The following is an 18,982-nucleotide window of genomic DNA, read 5'->3' as shown; positions in this document are numbered from 1 at the left end:
AAAACGCAGAAATTGCAGAAAATGCAGGAAAACCGCAAAAAAATGCAGAAAATGCACAGAAATTGCTGAAAATGCAGAAAAAACGCAGAAAATGCAGAACTTGACAGAAATTGAAAACGCCGAACTTGAAATTGCAGAAATTGAAAAACGCAGACAATAGCAGAAATTGAAATTTGACAGCAATTGCAGAAAACGCAAAAAACAGAAATCTTCCACACACTCCTTCCCTGCCCTTTCCTATGATACAAATTGCACCACAAGGAAGCGTAAAGTGCTAACCGAGCTTAGTGTAAGGCATATCCCCGGCAGCGGCGCCAAAAATGTGCGCTCCTTGCCGCACTGTCGAAGCAAGGGACTTGCCAATACACCGTATGCGAGCCACAAACGGCTCCAAGCACACAACAAGCCTAAACTAGCAAGCTCAAGAAAACAAAGGGTGTGTCACTCACCGCTCTACGCTCGCCTTCGTGGTGGATTCCTCGCCGCGATGAAGAAGAAGCTGCAGTCGTGCCGCGCTCAACCGCTTCGCCGCCGTCGTGCCTTCGTAATGCTCGATCGCACACACACTCTCCCTCTCTCTCTCTCTCACACACACACACACACAAGGAGGTGAAGAAGAAGAAGAAGATGGAGATGGAGCAAGAGCACTCTTCAATTGCACAAATGAGAGAATGAGTAAAAATTAGGTTTAGTTGGCTTTTATAGGAGCTCACCACATTCACACTTGGGCGCCCATGCTTAACCAACTAATCCCTTGAATGTCCAAGTTAAAGTGCGCCTCTCATCGGCGATCACTCTACCTTTCCCTATTGGTCCGACAAGCCCGGTACCTGACTCTACCAAATACATAATACACGTCCGTCGTAGGTGATCAGGTGTCCGTGTGCCGTGAGGGTTAACAGCGGCGAGGAATCCTCCACGACAGGAGCATAGAGCGGTGAGTGACACACCATTGCCCTCTTTTGAGCTTACTAGTTAAGCTAGTTGTGTGCTTGGAGCCGTCTATGGCTCGCACACAGTGTTAGGCAAGGCCCTTGCTTCGACAGTGCGGCAAGGAGCGCACATTTTTGGCGCCGTTGCCGGGGAATCGCCCTGCACTAAGCCCAAGAGGCACCTGGTGCTTCTCCTATGAGTTGTTTGTAGTAGGAAAGACGAGGAAGAGGAAGAGGAATGAGTTATTTTTCTGCAAGTTGTTAATTTCTGTATTGTCTGCAAGTTTTGTGATTTCTACATAATGTTGTGTTTTCTGTTTGCACACAGTCTTTGCACAATTAGTAGTCGTTAGCTTGTTCGCAGTGAATGAATAAGTAGGTAGACAGTTAGCAATTTTTGTTTGCACACAGTTTGTACACAGTTTTCTGTCAAGGTTTGCCTGCACAGAGTCTTTGCACAGTAAGGTAGTGAGAGAGGAAGTAAGTGGACAGTTAGCCCACTGTCAGTAAGCAGTTAGCAGAGTGGATAACAGATTAGTTAGTAGATTAGTTAGTGGTTAGCAGCATTGTTAGCAAGTAGATAAGGTAGTGAGCTGTCTGTGAGTTGTTGACAGTGTTGACAGTGTGTGTGGCCACGAAAGGGTCACCTAAACCGTGCGCGGTCGTCGCCCCAAAAAAAAAAAGTAAAAAAAAAAACCGAAAATATTTTAGCGTGAGTGACTGGGGGGCTACACTAAAATTTTGATCGGGATCGGGATCATTTCCCCAAGCCCAAGCCCAGGCCCAAGCATCAATCCTCAGTCTTATGATATATACTAGACTCACTCTTATATATATACCCTACCCCCTCAAGAGGGAATGAGAGCATGTGGGGCAAGTCCTCCACTCTCCTCCCTTCTCTTCCCACTTGCACCCTTAGACTTTCTAATTTGGGCCTAGTTCCCTACTAGAAATTGACGGTTTTAGGGATTCCGAGGGCATAAAGTGACCAAACGAAGGGCTGTAAATCACGACACGTCCCTTTGACCGAGACGCTCGTTTTGAGCTATCATACGCTCTATTCTATAGCTGGGTCAGAAAAAAAGGACCAAAAAATCAAAAAATAAATAAATAAGAAAAGACTTGGGTTGCAAAACACCCAAAATTACTAGGTGAGCAGCCTTCACGAGCACTCACTGACACTTCTAGGGGATCCAAGTCATATGAACCTACGCTCTGGACGAGTGTTAGAGCACGAGCATATTGGTAATGCCTCCATTTACGCGGGCACCCATTATTCCTCCACCCTAGGTTCTGGACCTTCGGCTGGGACTCAAGGTAGCGCGACCCAAGATCCTCATATCGCGTTTAGTGATTCTTCCTCTGACTACGAAGTCATGGAGGGGTATCCTACACCAAACCCTGATAGTTCAAGTCAAGACATGCATGCCATGGGCCCACGGCCCGGGTCCAGCGTGTTTAGCCGCTTAAAAGAGACCCTTAGTAGAGCTACTCGCTCCGAACATGCGGTTAATGAAATAAATGAAGGGAGTGGGGAAGTAAATTCGTCATTCATGCCTAAAATAGACCCTATGCTTCTTGAGAGTGTGCATGTGAATGTTCCATCCACTGCACCTCCTGATCCTTTAGGACTATCTCCCTCTGAGGTTCTACTACCCGATGGTAGGAGTCTTGCCGAAGTACAAGAGATCGAACGCTATATGCAAGCAACAAGGGAGAGGGAAATTGAGAACCTACGAAGGCTAGGTGAAAGTCGAGCCCTGAAAGTAAAGGCTCCTATGACAACAATCATGCCAGCCGAGCAACCGAGTGCTCCCAAGGTAGCAGTCACGGAGGGGCAAGCGATGGGGAGCAATAATGCTTCCTCTTCGGGGGAAACCTCCAGCACGCTAGGCCTAGATGGGATATTCCTAAACCAAAATTGGGAGTATGACCTACAAGCATAAGATTTAAGTGATCGGTACACAGGACACACCTATCATGTGGGTTGGTTAGATGTTCTACAATCCACATCCGGTGCTACTAGCATAGATGAGCAACAACAGAAAGTCTGTGATGTCCTCCATAGGATTGTTGAGTTAGAAAGACAGAACACAGGGACCAACATGCCTTCAACAGGCCTAATGAGATTCTTGGATATGGGAAATGCCAACCAACCAACCCTATCACAAATGGAGACTCCCTCAGTGAGCCCCATTGATCCTCCATATGTTGTTTCGCCAGGAGCCTCAGTACAATCTGAGCCCACAAGTGGCAGCTTTACCTTCCCAGATCTAGCTCATCTTTCTCTTAATGACACTACGGCTACCATGCATATCCCAGTGGTGAGCATGACAAGAAGTACACCATGGAGTTCATTTGTTAATACTGCGCCGATGCCTAGTAGCACAATGCCCCCAACTATAGCTACATGTATGTATCAATCGTGTGCACTTGTCGTACCTCAGCCTCATGTAGCTCCTACACCTCCGATTATTCCAAGAGCTTACAATCCACAATGGCATTATCCAAGCTCTTATACAAGTGGAGCCATGACATTTAATAATAACATGCCATATCAGGCACCCCCTATGCCTAGGGCCACGCCTGTAAACTTTGGACCACCGTCTGGTACACCACCATACGAAATATGGGACCCAAGAGCCGCGCGTATGCCAAGGCCAAGGCCAACTCCCATCTCACATGTGGTTCCAGGAGCACATACACCCATTATACCTGCTCAAATAGGAGATTTGGCAGCATTTGCTCAAACTATCGGTTGCTCTATTGCGGAAAACATGCGTAGTGCACCTGATAGAGAGCCTAGGAGCAAGGCAGTTCAAGTAGCTAAGCTCACACAGAAATTCAGTGGAGACGGAGATGCTAGAAAGCATATGGAAGTCTTTGAACATGTGTGCAATTCCTTGGAAGAGCACAATGAGCTACATAAGTGTAAGGCTTTGAGTTTGACCCTAAGCGGAAAGGCTGGAGATTGGTATAGAACCTTAAGAGTAGAAGAGAAAACGATCTACTCTACTCTTAGGAGACTGTTCTTAAAAGAATACATACGAGAGGGAGTACTTTGGGGTGTAGCCTCTCAGCTCCATAAAGCACAATGAGAAGAAGGTGAATCCGTGAGAGACTTCATTAGTCGCCTAAAGAATTTGAACTCTCGATGCAATCCAAACGAGCGATTCAACAACAACCAATTGCTCGATAGATTCATTAGGGGACTACGACATGAAAGTATTTATAATGGCCTAGTCATTAGAGGTATCACTACTTGGGAAGCAGTCACCATGAATGCAATCCAATTGGAGGATAATTTAATGATTGCAGGAGAAAGAGTGTCTGCCGAGCCGAAGTCTAGTAGCTCGCAAGCGTCAGGGCATGAGCCAATGAAGATAAAGCCAATCGTGAAAGAGCAAACGATATTTGAGATGACTCTGGCAGATCTCACCAAGGCCATCCAAGAAAGCCTTAGGGGTAATCGTGCTCCACAAAACACTCATATGTATCCAAGAAGGGAGCAGCAATGATGCTCAATCTGCTTGGGCCCACATACTACGAGTGAATGCCCTACTTTCAGAGTAAAGTTTAAAGGGACTTGTAACGCGTGTGGTAGCTATGGCCATCAAGCGAAGGATTGCCTAACGCTTAAACGCATCATGGAAAATAAACCGCCTATAGCTTGGGCAGACTCACCTCGAGTTCCTGCATTGATGCCTACCCCACCCATGGAGCAACAATTGCGATTACAGCACATGGTCCCTAGAACCCAAAATGTGGTCCAAACCACACCGTTGCCACCTCTAGTGCTAGGACCGCAACCCCCTCATCCAAGAGTTACACCTATGAACCAAATAGGTTGCGAGTCATCTAGTACTTATGTAGATTGCGAAGAGGACATAGACTCTAGTATCACCTATGGAGTCGACATGCTTGAGGAGTGTCCCATGTACTATATGGAAGACCATTGGGGACAAATCAAACAGGTATATCAAGCTACTGCGCTAGCAGCAAGAGGCCAAAACATTAATAGTTTTGCCTGGAGACCACCTCTTCAGTGCTACGAATGTGGTGGACCACATCGAGTAGCTGAGTGCCCCATTAGAATGCAAAAGAATGCTGCACTAATGCAAACAAGTCAAGGGAGTGCATTAGCAATGCCAATACTCACTTGTAATCGTTGTGGCATAGATCATTTGATCGCATAGTGTCCTAACAATCCAAACGCACCGAAAATCAGACCATTGAACTTAATAGAGATTGTTGATGGGACACCACCAACTATAAACATAGCACCAGTGAATGCACTCACACGGTCGATGCTCCAAAAGCAAAATTACATCCTTGAAGGGAGAGATGCTGCATCCATTGGCCGAGCGAGAAAGAAGAAAACACGAAGAAAGAAATCCCTTAATGCTTCTAGCTCAAAACCTAGTTCAAAGACTAACATAGGAACAGGAGAGGATCCCGTGTATATGAATGACCCTGAGGATGACTCAGATTCGATAGAGACCACGGAGACCAAAACTATTACTACAAAGGAAAAAGCCAGTGAGGAAAATCACGAGAGGGAATTACGACCAACACCAAAAGAGTATTCAAAGTTAAACCACCCAGTTGCGAACCCTCAAGATAAGCCACGAGAGACAAAAAATGAGGATTGCAAGAGAAAGATTGGAACCTATCCAAACCCAACAGTGGAAATTGAACGAGTCCAACAACTGAGGGGTTTGGTGGAAGAAACTCAACGAACATTAGAACCTGAACCCAAACATATCCAGATGTCGGACACAATGTTTCCCACACAAGTTCAACCTCACAAGAACTACAAGCCGTTAGCTATACCCAGTATCATTTGGGAAGAGAGTGAGGGTAGGACATCTGAAGGTGGACACACACCTTTCCTACTAGAGAGAATGTTTGGTGAGGGAATGCCCGACCCCCTTGAGGAGGTGGAGATTCCATCTTCACCGTTCTCTTGTCAGGGTCCTACGTCCCACAAGATGCCATTAAATGTTGCCAAATTGATGGATTTCATGTCTTCAGAAGTTAGAACCACCATCATGTCCAAACTATATAAAGACCCCGAGCTAGTCTCAGCTCTTCGAGCCTTCCTCAATGGAGAATTACAGACCGGATTACCACAGTTTGCACATATGAACAAACCTGACTCGGTAATGAATGATGAGGAACATTTAGCACCACCATCTGACCTAGCGGGACATGAATCTGTAATTGAAGTACCCGCTAACAAGTTGGGGCAATACTTTGAAGGTGATGAATCTAATGCTACTCTACCAATCACTACTAAAGGATTAACTATAAAGGGGGTCCTTGACGGTGGTGCGGGAGTCAGCATGGTGACAAAGAGTTGTTGGGAGTCTATGGGGCGACCTCACCTTGAAGCCACAAGCGTAGTGGTAAAAATGGCTAATGGATCTATTGTTACGCCTATTGGAATGCTAAAGGATCTCAGAATCAAGGTCTTGGGACACAAGGTAAGGCAGACTTTCATTGTTATGGATTTTCCGAGCATCCTATGTCATTTGAGATGATCTTAGGGTGTCCATTCATGAGGGAAGCAAAAATGATGCATGACTGGTCCAAAAACCACGTCTACTTACAGTTCCAAGACTCTATCATTCGAGTTGATCTTTTAAGTGGTTGAACGCATCCTCTAGGAAATAAATTCATCATTGATAATCGATCAGACACAACAATTCACTCAGCTCCATTACAGTATTGTTACACGTGTAACGAAGACACGGATATTGGGGAGAACTCTCCTTATATGGATATCCTACCCGGAATGGCTGAGTCAGACAATGTCGATTGGGTGCACCTAGCGGCAACTATAGATACATGGGGAGCTAGAGGAACAACCTGCGTAACACCAGATGGGGAAGAGATACCACACATTGCACCAGTAAACATGTTAGGTGTAGCGCATGTAACATCCGATGATAAGAAAGAGGCACACCTACCTGAGAGTGAAACTGATGATTCCTCAAAGGCTTCAGGCCAATACACATCAGAAACGGAATCTCAGGGAGAAATGGATTCAGAACCTGAGGAAACATCGAGTGAACCAAGTATAGAAACTGAACACTCAAGGCCTAGTACGACCATCTATGGTAATTTATATGAGAGTGAAGAAGATACAAGCGAAGACCTATCAGGGGAGTCGAGTTCAAACATTTACCAAAATCAAAACCTTAACAAGAAACAAAGGTCATATAAGAGACGACGATATCGAGCAAATGTGAGAGCTAGGATAAACAAGGAAAGATCTACTGCAGAATGGCTTAGCTATCTAGGGGAATGTGATGCTCATCGAAAGCTAGTAGACAATTGGGGTGAACATCTCCAGAGTGTCATGTGGTGCAGCCCGCGACCCATTGACCTCGCTCAATTGGAGGTTACAGAGCCGAAATTGAGTCGAACTATAAGAAGACGTCAAAACCGAGAGTTAGCTCAACAACAAAAGGAGGCAGAACTAAAAGAAAGGTCTCTGTCAGGACAAGAGCCTGCTGACTTACATACGGCTCCTGAACATTTTAAATCTTATACCACGGGGGAGCGAAAGGTTGTGTATGCCAAAGCCCAAGGAATACCTACCAATGGAAGCAGTGGAGTCTATGATTGTCCAGCAGTAGTTAAAGAGATAGAATTAGCAGAACCAGGTGAGGAGTCTAAACCAGTCTTTATTGCTCAAGACCTTACCGAAACTGAAGAGGCTGTACTTAAGGAGCTCCTCAAGGAATACAAGGATATCTTTGCTTGGACATATCATGACATGAAGGGCGTTCCACCTTCTGTGGTGCAACATACAATTCCCATGATCAACACTGCTAAACCCGTCCAGCAACAACCATATCCAATGAATCCTAAGTATGCCAAAATTGTACAAGAGGAGATTGAAAAACTTATCCAATGTGGATTCATATACCCTATTGAGCACTCAGAATGGGTTGCTCCAATAGTCATTGTGCCAAAAAAGAATGGGAAACTAAGAATGTGTGTGGACCTCAAGAAAGTTAATGCAGCTACTAGGAGAGATCATTATCCCTTGCCATATTCAGAACATGTGCTTGAAAGAGTTGCGGGCAAGGAAGATTATAGCTTTTTAGATGGGTACTCTGGTTACAATCAAATCACAATTGCATTAGAGGACCAAGCTAAAACTGCTTTTATCACAGAGTTTGGAGTGTTTGCATTTCGTGTTATGGCTTTTGGCTTAACAAATGCCCCTGCTACATTCCAACGATTAATAAACACTGCATTTAAAGAATTTCTAAGGGAGTTTTGTGAAGCTTTCCTAGACGACCTTTGTGTTTATTCTTCTTGGGAGAAGCATTTGTTATATCTACGAAAAAATATTTGAAAGGTGCAGATTTTATCGCATCTCATTGAACCCTTTCAAATGCCAATTTTGGGTTAAGCATGGAGTCATTCTAGGGCATATAGTGTCCAAGAACGGGATATCCACAGATGAGAGTAAGATTAAAGCCATTGCCGATTTGCCACCACCTACTAACTATAAAGAAGTTCAAAGATTTATGGGCCATGTTGGTTATTATCGAAGGTTTATTTTAAACTTTGCCGAGATAGCGCTTCCATTGTACAAGCTTCTTATCGAGTTTCACTGGATGGAAAAATGTCATCAATCTTATGAGTTATTAAAGAAGGCCCTAACAAGTGCTCCAATCCTGTGAACACCTGATTGGAATGTACCTTTTCATGTGCATATTGATGCATCAAACTTTGCTATTGGGTGTGTTCTAACTCAACCAGGAGAACATAAATTGGACTACCCTATTAGCTTTGCAAGTCGCCAATTAAATGATTCCAAGATGAACTACACTAATACAGAGCGCGAAGGTCTAGCTATGATTTACGCAGTAAAGAAATTTCGCTATTACCTTCTTGCTACCAAGTTTGTGTTTTATGTTGATCATCAAGCATTGCTATATTTGGTAAACAAGCCGTGTTCCACAGGTCGAATTACACGATGGTTGTTAATTCTTCTTGAGTTTGACTTCACCGTTATTGTGAGGCCTGGTACCTGACTGTAAGATCTTTCGTGCAGTCAACTTTCCTGAAAAGTGACCACCAGCTACGCCCATGTGTGCCTCTTGTAGAATATATAAATACTCATCCTCGCGGGCACGGCGTCTAAGAACATCATCTTTTCCTCTCTTATAGAGAGTTCCCGCCAGTAAGCAATAGGGTTCACATTCCTTGATTAATTTTTGAGCTATATCTTTTCGCAGCTCTTTGGGTGGAAAACCATTAACTAAGAAGTTAACAATCTTTTCACTCCATTCAGGCATTGTCTCAACAATGAACAAAGGAGTATCAGGAAATTCATCATCAACCCCCGTAGGAGCTTCGCCATTAGGGATACGAGATAAATGATCCGCCATGACATGTTTTCTCCCAGGCCTCACAACAACGGTGAAGTCAAACTCAAGAAGAATTAACAACCATCGTGTAATTCGACCTGTGGAACACGGCTTGTTTACCAAATATAGCAATGCTTGATGATCAACATAAACACAAACTTGGTAGCAAGAAGGTAATAGCGAAATTTCTTTACTGCGTAAATCATAGCTAGACCTTCGCGCTCTGTAGTAGTGTAGTTCATCTCGGCATCATTTAATTGGCGACTTGCAAAGCTAATAGGGTAGTCCAATTTATGTTCTCCTGGTTGAGTTAGAACACACCCAATAGCAAAGTTTGATGCATCAATATGCACATGAAAAGGTACATTCCAATCAGGTGTTCGCAGGATTGGAGCACTTGTTAGGGCCTTCTTTAATAACTCATAAGATTGATGACATTTTTCCGTCCAGTGAAACTCGATAAGAAACTTGTACAATGGACGCGCTATCTCGGCAAAGTTTAAAATAAACCTTCGATAATAACCAACATTGCCCATAAATCTTTGAACTTCTTTATAGTTAGTAGGTGGTGGCAAATTGGCAATGGCTTTAATCTTACTCTCATCTGTGGATATCCCGTTCTTGGACACTATATGCCCTAGAATGACTCCATGCTTAACCCAAAATTGGCATTTGAAAGGGTTCAATGAGATGCGATAAAATCTGCACGTTTCAAATATTTTTTCGTAGATATAACAAATGCTTCTCCCAAGAAGAATAAACACAAAGGTCATCTAGGAAAGCTTCACAAAACTCCCTTAGAAATTCTTTAAACGCAGTGTTTATTAATCGTTGGAATGTAGCAGGGGCATTTGTTGAGCCAAAAGCCATAACACGAAATGCAAACACTCCAAACTCTATGATAAAAGCAGTTTTAGCTTGGTCCTCTAATGCAATTGTGATTTGATTGTAACCAGAGTACCCATCTAAAAAGCTATAATCTTCCTTGCCCGCAACTCTTTCAAGCACATGTTCTGAATATGGCAAGGGATAATGATCTCTCCTAGTAGCTGCATTAACTTTCTTGAGGTCCACACACACTCTTAGTTTCCCATTCTTTTTTGGCACAATGACTATTGGAGAAACCCATTCTGAGTGCTCAATAGGGTATATGAATCCACATTGGATAAGTTTTTCAATCTCCTCTTGTACAATTTTGGCGTACTTAGGATTCATTGGATATGGTCGTTGCTGGACGGGTTTAGCAGTGTTGATCATGGGAATTGTATGTTGCACCACAGAAGGTGGAACGCCCTTCATGTCATGATATGTCCAAGCAAAGATATCCTTGTATTCCTTGAGGAGCTCCTTAAGTACAGCCTCTTCAGTTTCGGTAAGGTCTTGAGCAATAAAGACTGGTTTAGACTCCTCACCTGGTTCTGCTAATTCTATCTCTTTAACTACCGCTGGACCATGATAGACTCCACTGCTTCCATTGGTAGGTATTCGTTGGGCTTTGGCATACACAACCTTTCGCTCCCCCGTGGTATAAGATTTAAAATGTTCAGGAGCCGTATGTAAGTCAGCAGGCTCTTGTCCTGACAGAGACCTTTCTTTTAGTTCTGCCTCCTTTTGTTGTTGAGCTAACTCTCGGTTTTGACGTCTTCTTATAGTTCGACTCAATTTCGGCTCTGTAACCTCCAATTGAGCGAGGTCAATGGGTCGCGGGCTGCACCACATGACACTCTGGAGATGTTCACCCCAATTGTCTACTAGCTTTCGATGAGCATCACATGCCCCTAGATAGCTAAGCCATTCTGCAGTAGATCTTTCCTTGTTTATCCTAGCTCTCACATTTGCTCGATATCATCGTCTCTTATATGACCTTTGTTTCTTGTTAAGGTTTTGATTTCGGTAAATGTTTGAACTCGACTCCCCTGATAGGTCTTCGCTTGTATCTTCTTCACTCTCATATAAATTACCATAGATGGTCGTACTAGGCCTTGAGTGTTCAGTTTCTATACTTGGTTCACTCGATGTTTCCTCAGTTCTGAATCCATTTCTCCCTGAGATTCCATTTCTGATGTGTATTGGCCTGAAGCCTTTGGGGAATCATCAGTTTCACTCTCAGGTAGGTGTGCCTCTTTCTTATCATCGGATGTTACATGCGCTACACCTAACATGTTTACTGGTGCAATGTGTGGTATCTCTTTCCCATCTGGTGTTACCCAGGTTGTTCCTCTAGCTCCCCATGTATCTATAGTTGCCGCTAGGTGCACCCAATCGACATTGTCTGACTCAGCCATTCCGGGTAGGATATCCATATAAGGAGAGTTCTCCCCAATATCCGTGTCTTCGTTACACGTGTAACAATATTGTAATGGAGCTGAGTGAATTGTTGTGTCTGATCGATTATCAATGATGAATTTATTTCCTAGAGGATGCGTTCGACCGCTTAAAAGATCAACTCGAATGACAGAGTCTTGGAACTGTAAGTAGACGTGGTTTTTGGACCAGTCATGCACCATTTTTGCTTCCCTCATGAATGGGCGCCCTAAGATCATCTCAAATGACATAGGATGCTTGGAAAAATCCATAACAATGAAAGTCTGCCTTACCTTGTGTCCCAAGACCTTGATTCTGAGATCCTTTAGCATTCCAATAGGCGTAACAATAGATCCATTAGCCATTTTTACCACTACGCTTGTGGCTTCAAGGTGAGGTCGCCCCATAGACTCCCAACAACTCTTTGTCACCATGCTGACTCCCACACCACCGTCAAGGACCCCCTTTACAGTTAATCCTTTAGTAGTGATTGGTAGAGTAGCATTAGATTCATCACCTTCAAAGTATTGCCCCAACTTGTTAACGGGTACTTCAATTACAGATTCATGTCCCGCTAGGTCAGATGGTGGTGCTAAATGTTCCTCATCATTCATTACCGAGTCAGGTTTGTTCATATGTGCAAACTGTGGTAATCCGGCCTGTAATTCTCCATTGAGGAAGGCTCGAAGAGCTGAGACTAGCTCGGGGTCTTTATATAGTTTGGACATGATGGTGGTTCTAACTTCTGAAGACATGAAATCCATCAATTTGGCAACATTTAATGGCATCTTGTGGGACGTAGGACCCTGACAAGAGAACGGTGAAGATGGAATCTCCACTTCCTCAAGGGGGTCGGGCATTCCCTCACCAAACATTCTCTCTAGTAGGAAAGGTGTGTGTCCACTTTCAGATGTCCTACCCTCACTCTCTTCCCGAATGATACTGGGTATAGCTAACGGCCTGTAGTTCTTGTGAGGTTGAACTTGTGTGGGAAACACTGTGTCCGACATCTGGATGTGTTTGGGTTCAGGTTCTAATGTTCGTTGAGTTTCTTCCACCAAACCCCTCAATTGTTGGACTCGTTCAATTTCCACTGTTGGGTTTGGATAGGTTCCAATCTTTCTCTTGGCATCCTCATTTTTTGTCTCTCGTGGCTTATCTTGGGGGTTCGCAACTAGGTGGTTTAACTTTGAATACTCTTTTGGTGTTCGTCGTAATTCCCTCTCGTGATTTTCCTCACTGGCTTTTTCCTTTGTAGTAATAGTTTTGGTCTCCATTGTCTCTATCGAATCTGATTCATCCTCAGGGTCATTCATATACACGGGATCCTCTCCTGTTCCTATGTTAGTCTTTGAACTAGGTTTTGAGCTAGAAGCATTAAGGGATTTCTTTCTTCGTGTTTTCTTCTTTCTCGCTCGGCCAATGGATGCAGCATCTCTCTCTTCAAGGATGTAATTTTGCTTTTGGAGCATCGACCGTGTGAGTGCATTCACTAGTGCTATGTTTATAGTTGGTGGTGTCCCATCAACAATCTCTATTAAGTTCAATGGTCTGATTTTCGGCGCGTTTGGATTGTTAGGACACTATGCGATCAAATGATCTATGCCACAACGATTACAAGTGAGTATTGGCATTGCCAATGCACTCCCTTGACTTGTTTGCATTAGTGCAACATTCTTTTGCATTCTAATGGGGTACTCAGCTACTCGATGTGGTCCACCACATTCGTAGCACTGAAGAGGTGGTCTCCTGGCAAAACTATTAATGTTTTGGCCTCTTGCTGCTAGCGCAATAGCTTGATATACCTGTTTGATTTGTCCCCAATGGTCTTCCATATAGTACATGGGACACTCCTCAAGCATGTCGACTCCATAGGTGATACTAGAGTCTATGTCCTCTTCGCAATCTACATAAGTACTAGATGACTCGCAACCTATTTGGTTCATAGGTGTAACTCTTGGATGAGGGGGTTGCGGTCCTAGCACTAGAGGTGGCAACGGTGTGGTTTGGACCACATTTTGGGTTGTAGGGACCATGTGCTGTAATCGCAATTGTTGCTCCATGGGTGGGGTAGGCATCAATGCAAGAACTCGAGGTGAGTCTTCCCAAGCTATAGGCGGTCTATTTTCCATGATGCGTTTAAGCATTAGGCAATCCTTCGCTTGATGGCCAAACCTACCACACGTGTTACAAGTCCCGTTAAACTTTACTCTGAAAGTAGGGCATTCACTCGTAGTATGTGGGCCCAAGCAGATTGAGCACCATTGTTGCTCCCTTCTTGGATACATATGAGTGTTTTGTGGAGCACGATTACCCCTAAGGCTTTCTTGGATGGCCTTGGTGAGATCTGCCACAGTCATCTCAGATATCGTTTGCTCTTTCACGATTGGCTTTATCTTCATTGGCTCATGCCCTAACGCTTGAGAGCTACTAGACTTCGGCTCGGCGGACACTCTTTCTCCTGCAATCATTAAATTATCCTCCAATTGGATTGCATTCATGGTGACTGCTTCCCAAGTAGTGATACCTCTAATGACTAGGCCATTATAGATACTTTCATGTCGTAGTCCCCTAATGAATCTATCGAGAAATTGGTTGTTGTTGAATCGCTCGTTTGGATTGCATCGAGAATTCAAATTCTTTAGGCAACTAATGAAGTCTCTCACGGATTCACCTTCTTCTCGTTGGGCTTTCTGGAGCTGAGAGGCTACACCCCAAAGTACTCCCTCTCGTATGTATTCTCTTAAGAACGGTCTCCTAAGAGTAGAGTAGATCGTTTTCTCTTCTACTCTTAAGGTTCTATACCAATCTCCAGCCTTTCCGCTTAGGGTCAAACTCAAAGCCTTACACTTATGTAGCTCATTGTGCTCTTCCAAGGAATCGCACACATGTTCAAAGACTTCCATATGCTTTCTAGCATCTCCGTTTCCACTGAATTTCTGTGTGAGCTTAGCTACTTGAACTGCCTTGCTCCTAGGCTCTCTATCAGGTGCACTATGCATGTTTTCCGCAATTGAGCGACCGATAGTTTGAGCAAATGCTACCAAATATCCTATTTGAGCAGGTATAATGGGTGTATGTGCTCCTGGAACCACATGTGAGATGGGAGTTGGCCTTGGCCTTGGCATACGCGCGGCTCTTGGGTCCCATATTTCGTATGGTGGTGTACCAGACCGTGGTCCAAAGTTTACAGGCGTGGCCCTAGGCATAGGGGGTGCCTGATATGGCATGTTATTATTAAATGGCATGGGTCCACTTGTATAAGAGCTTGGATAATGCCATTGTGGATTGTAAGCTCTTGGAATAATCGGAGGTGTAGGAGCTACATGAGGCTGAGGTACGACAGGTGCACACGATTGATATATACATGTAGGTATAGTTGGGGGCACTGTGCTACTAGGCATCGGCGCAATATTAACAAATGAACTCCATGGTGTACTTCTTGTCATGCTCACCACGGGGATATGCATGGTAGCCGTAGTGTCATTAAGAGAAAGATGAGCTAGATCTGGGAAGGTAAAGCTGCCACTTGTGGGCTCAGATTGTACTGAGGCTCGTGGCGAAACAACATATGGAGGATCAATGGGGCTCACTGAGGGAGTCTCCATTTGTGATAGGGTTGGTTGGTTGGCCTTTCCCGTATCCAAGAATCTCATTAGGCCTGTTGAAGGCATGTTGATCCCTGTGTTCTGTCTTTCTAACTCGACAATCCTATGGAGGACATCACAGACTTTCTGTTGTTGCTCATCTATGCTAGTAGCACCCGATGTGGATTGTAGAACATCTAACCAACCCACATGATAGGTGTGTCCTGTGTATCGATCAGTTAAAGCTTCTGCTTGTAGGTCATACTCCCAATTTTCGTTTAGTAAGGGGGGCATGTTAACCCTCACGGCTCACGGACACCTTATCACCTACGACGGACCTGTATTATGTATTTGGTAGAGTCAGGTACCGGGCTTGTCAGACCAATAGGAAAAGGGTAAGAGTGATCGCTGATGAGAGGCGCACTCTAACTGGGACATTCAAGGGATTAGTTGGCTAAGCATGGGCGCCCAAGTGTGAATGGGGTGAGCTCATATAAAAGCCAACTAAACCTAAAATTCACTCATTCTCTCATTTGTTCAATAGAAGAGTGCTCTTGCTCCATCTCCATCTCCATCTTCTTCTTCTTCACCTCCTTGTGTGTGTGTGTATGTGTGTGTGTGTGTGTGTGTGTGTGTGTGTGTGTGTGTGTGTGTGTGTGTGTGTGTGTGTGTGAGAGAGAGAGAGAGAGAGAGAGAGAGAGAGAGAGAGAGAGAGAGAGCGATAGAGCATTGAGGTGGCACGACAGCGGTGAAGTGGTTGAGCGCGACGTAGCGGCGTCTCCTTCTTCTTCGCGGCGAGGAATCCTCCACGGCAGGAGCATAGAGCGGTGAGTGACACACCATTGCCCTCTTTTGAGCTTACTAGTTAATCTAATTGTGTGCTTGGAGCCGTCTATGGCTCGCACACAGTGTTAGGCAAGGCCCTTGCTTCAACAGTGCGGCAAGGAGTGCACAGTCTCATAGTCAATGGCTCTATGTGTGGTGCACCTCACGGCGGGTGCTCTCATCGATGACTCGTGGTGGCTCTGATCTCATCGTAAACATAGACTGTGAAGTGCTCATCATTCCGAATCTAGCTCTGTGTGGTGTCTGTGAGGACTCTGATGTCAATCTCGTCTCGGTCTCTATGCGTGGCTCTCTCAATAACTGCTCTCAAGACTCGTCAATCTCCAGTGTCAACCTAGATCTATGGTCATCGATAGAGTCCTGTGGAGCAATAGGTCTAGGTAGAAAGCCTGGAGGTGGTCTAATGGGTGATCTCGCTGTGTATGTGGAATCAAGCTCAATGCCGACACTAGATGTAGGTGATCTAGGGCTAGGGATAGGTCGATAAGGTAGGCCAAAAATCATCGTGTAGGTACTATAATCATCAAGGCCATAATAGGTCCTACTACCCATGGATCTACCAAAATCTACCTGAGGCTCTGGTACAGGCATCTGTGACTCTCTCAAATGCATGCGTGCATCATCATCAACATACAAAAAACTATCATGCATACGCCATAACTGGACTGTCACTGGATGGTATCGTGTGTCTGCAACATCCTCTAGGGATGGTACTGGGATCTCATGTCTAGAATGGATATTTTGTACTCGATAGAGTACATCTAAGAAATCTATGAGATGATCAGACCTCGTCGGGTGGGCTCTGGCTATAACTGACTGAAAAGCATGAGTAGAGTGATCATGAGACTGAAGCCTCACAAAATAGTGATCGGTATATTGATCTCGATAACATAAATGTCTCTCGTACTCTCCTACTAACCATAGCAACACCAAATCGGAACCTCTCAGGGCCATGGTCGTCATCAATCTAGAGAGTGCAAATACTCAATGATCATGTGGAAACTCACTATGAATGATCTAGATCTCTCAAGGAATAGCAAGCAATATAATAAGTGTATGGCAAGATCGTGATGTGAATGGTGTGATCAAATGAAACTGTCACACGGGTGACCTATAGTCAATCATGCATGATAATAATGGCTCATAAATCACATCACAATGATGTCAATGTGTCGAGAGTCCACTAAATCGTACAGTGTGCTATGTCAAACAAGTAAGCGAATCAGGCAAACGACTCTCCGGACATATGTACTCTCAGTATCTAGTCGTGCATAAATGCGCGGGTGAACGAGGTATATAAGAGAAAGTATAAGAGAGAGATCCTTGTAATACAGGGTCCGAAAGAGGCCGACTAGATGCGCACATGCATGGGACGCCTACAAAAAAAAAAGTTTTTTTTTGGGTTTTTTTAAATTCAGACACCCATGCACACACTCTTTTTATTATCTTTGTTGACTTTGTTTCTCTTTCTCTCACCTAGATTCTTTTCTCACATGCCTTGTCTTTTGTTGACTTTACTCCCTTTCCACACACCTAAAAACAAGCATGCAAATGTGCTTGACCCCCCACCCCCTTTGTTTGCTTGTACACTACACTTTACACACACCCAAATTAAGGATGGTACACACCCCTCTTAAATGATGCACACACCTAAATCAAGTAAGTGCACACACACTTAAATCGAGTAAATGCATGCACACACATCCAATTTAAGTAAGTGCATACACACACCTAAATTAAGTAAGTGCACACACACACCTAAATCAAGTAAGTGCACACACACTTAAATCGAGTAAATGCATGCACACACACATCCAATTTAAGTAAGTGCACACACACACCTAAATCAAGTAAGTGCACACACACTTAAATCAAGTAAGTGCACACACACTTAAATTGAGTAAATGCATGCACACACACATCCAATTTAAGTAAGTGCACACACACACCTAAATTAAGTAAATGCACACACCTAAATTAAGTAAGTGCACACACACTTACGAGAAGTGAGATGTATGCGCGTACAAAACTCAAAATAGGTCGTGAATTGCGTACACGCTCAATTTTGTAAAGAATTTTTTGCAATTAACATTTCAAAGTTACACCCAAAATCAAATTTCTATGCATTTTGCATCCAAATTAGGTCGATTTTTGCTTCTTTTTTTGCTTAATTTTGACTAGAAATTAGGATAATTAGCAATAGAATTAAGCAAAATTAAGCATATACGATTGATCAGTACACTTTGAATTTTGCAATTCAACCAATTTCACATCAATTTGCAATCAATTACAAGCCCAATTAAGTGTACACACACAAGCATAATCAAGCACTAATCGCTAATCAATGCACACACAATCTAGCAAAAATTGGGTAGCATTTTGACGCAATTTTAACAATGAAAAAACTGATCCATAATCATCATAACAACATCAAGCAATCCAATGCTTTTTATGAACCCAATTGGCACCAATTAAACCATAATTTGCACTAAAAAATGTGCACTTTGCCTACACATAGGCACACTAGTTGCACTAATTTTTTGTGAAATTTATCTTTAATCAAACTTGCAAATCAAATCAGCAAATGAGTGGGTTAATGCACTCACAATAACATAAGCATAGACTGTGTTTTCTTGTTAAGCTTGTCAACTGAAACAATCCAAGTTGCTTCCCTTGATCAAATTTCAACTTTTGGTATACCACGCATTTTGAAACATACTCTTGTATGCTTACTTTTCATGGTAGACCAACAGAAATACATTTCTACTCCTTGAAGAGTAGATTATGGATTTTATCTTTGCCCTGCATAAGGAGATCTATGGGATTCATACATGACGTTCTTATTGAATGGGTGATTAACACATAGCCTATTTCCATTTGGAAGATAACCATCCTTCAAGGTGAATGGTTCTTGTTACTT

At 43.7% G+C, this 18,982-nt stretch overlaps 1 protein-coding gene across 1 annotated transcript; it reads right to left on the bottom strand.

The window, feature by feature from the left end:
* Positions 1–16,368: 16,368 nt before the first annotated feature.
* LOC147437451 (uncharacterized) lies at positions 16,369–17,016 on the bottom strand. Its single transcript, XM_086486141.1, has one exon. The coding sequence runs from the start codon at positions 17,014–17,016 to the stop codon at positions 16,369–16,371; it is 648 nt and encodes a 215-aa protein (XP_086342267.1).
* Positions 17,017–18,982: the final 1,966 nt, after the last annotated feature.

The sequence above is a fragment of the Adiantum capillus-veneris genome, chromosome 17 (assembly GCF_014529385.1).
Source record: "Adiantum capillus-veneris isolate H3 chromosome 17, ASM1452938v2, whole genome shotgun sequence".
Taxonomy (NCBI): domain Eukaryota; kingdom Viridiplantae; phylum Streptophyta; class Polypodiopsida; order Polypodiales; family Pteridaceae; genus Adiantum; species Adiantum capillus-veneris.
Note: the sequence above shows the minus strand (reverse complement) of the source record. Positions and strands in the feature narration are given on the sequence as shown.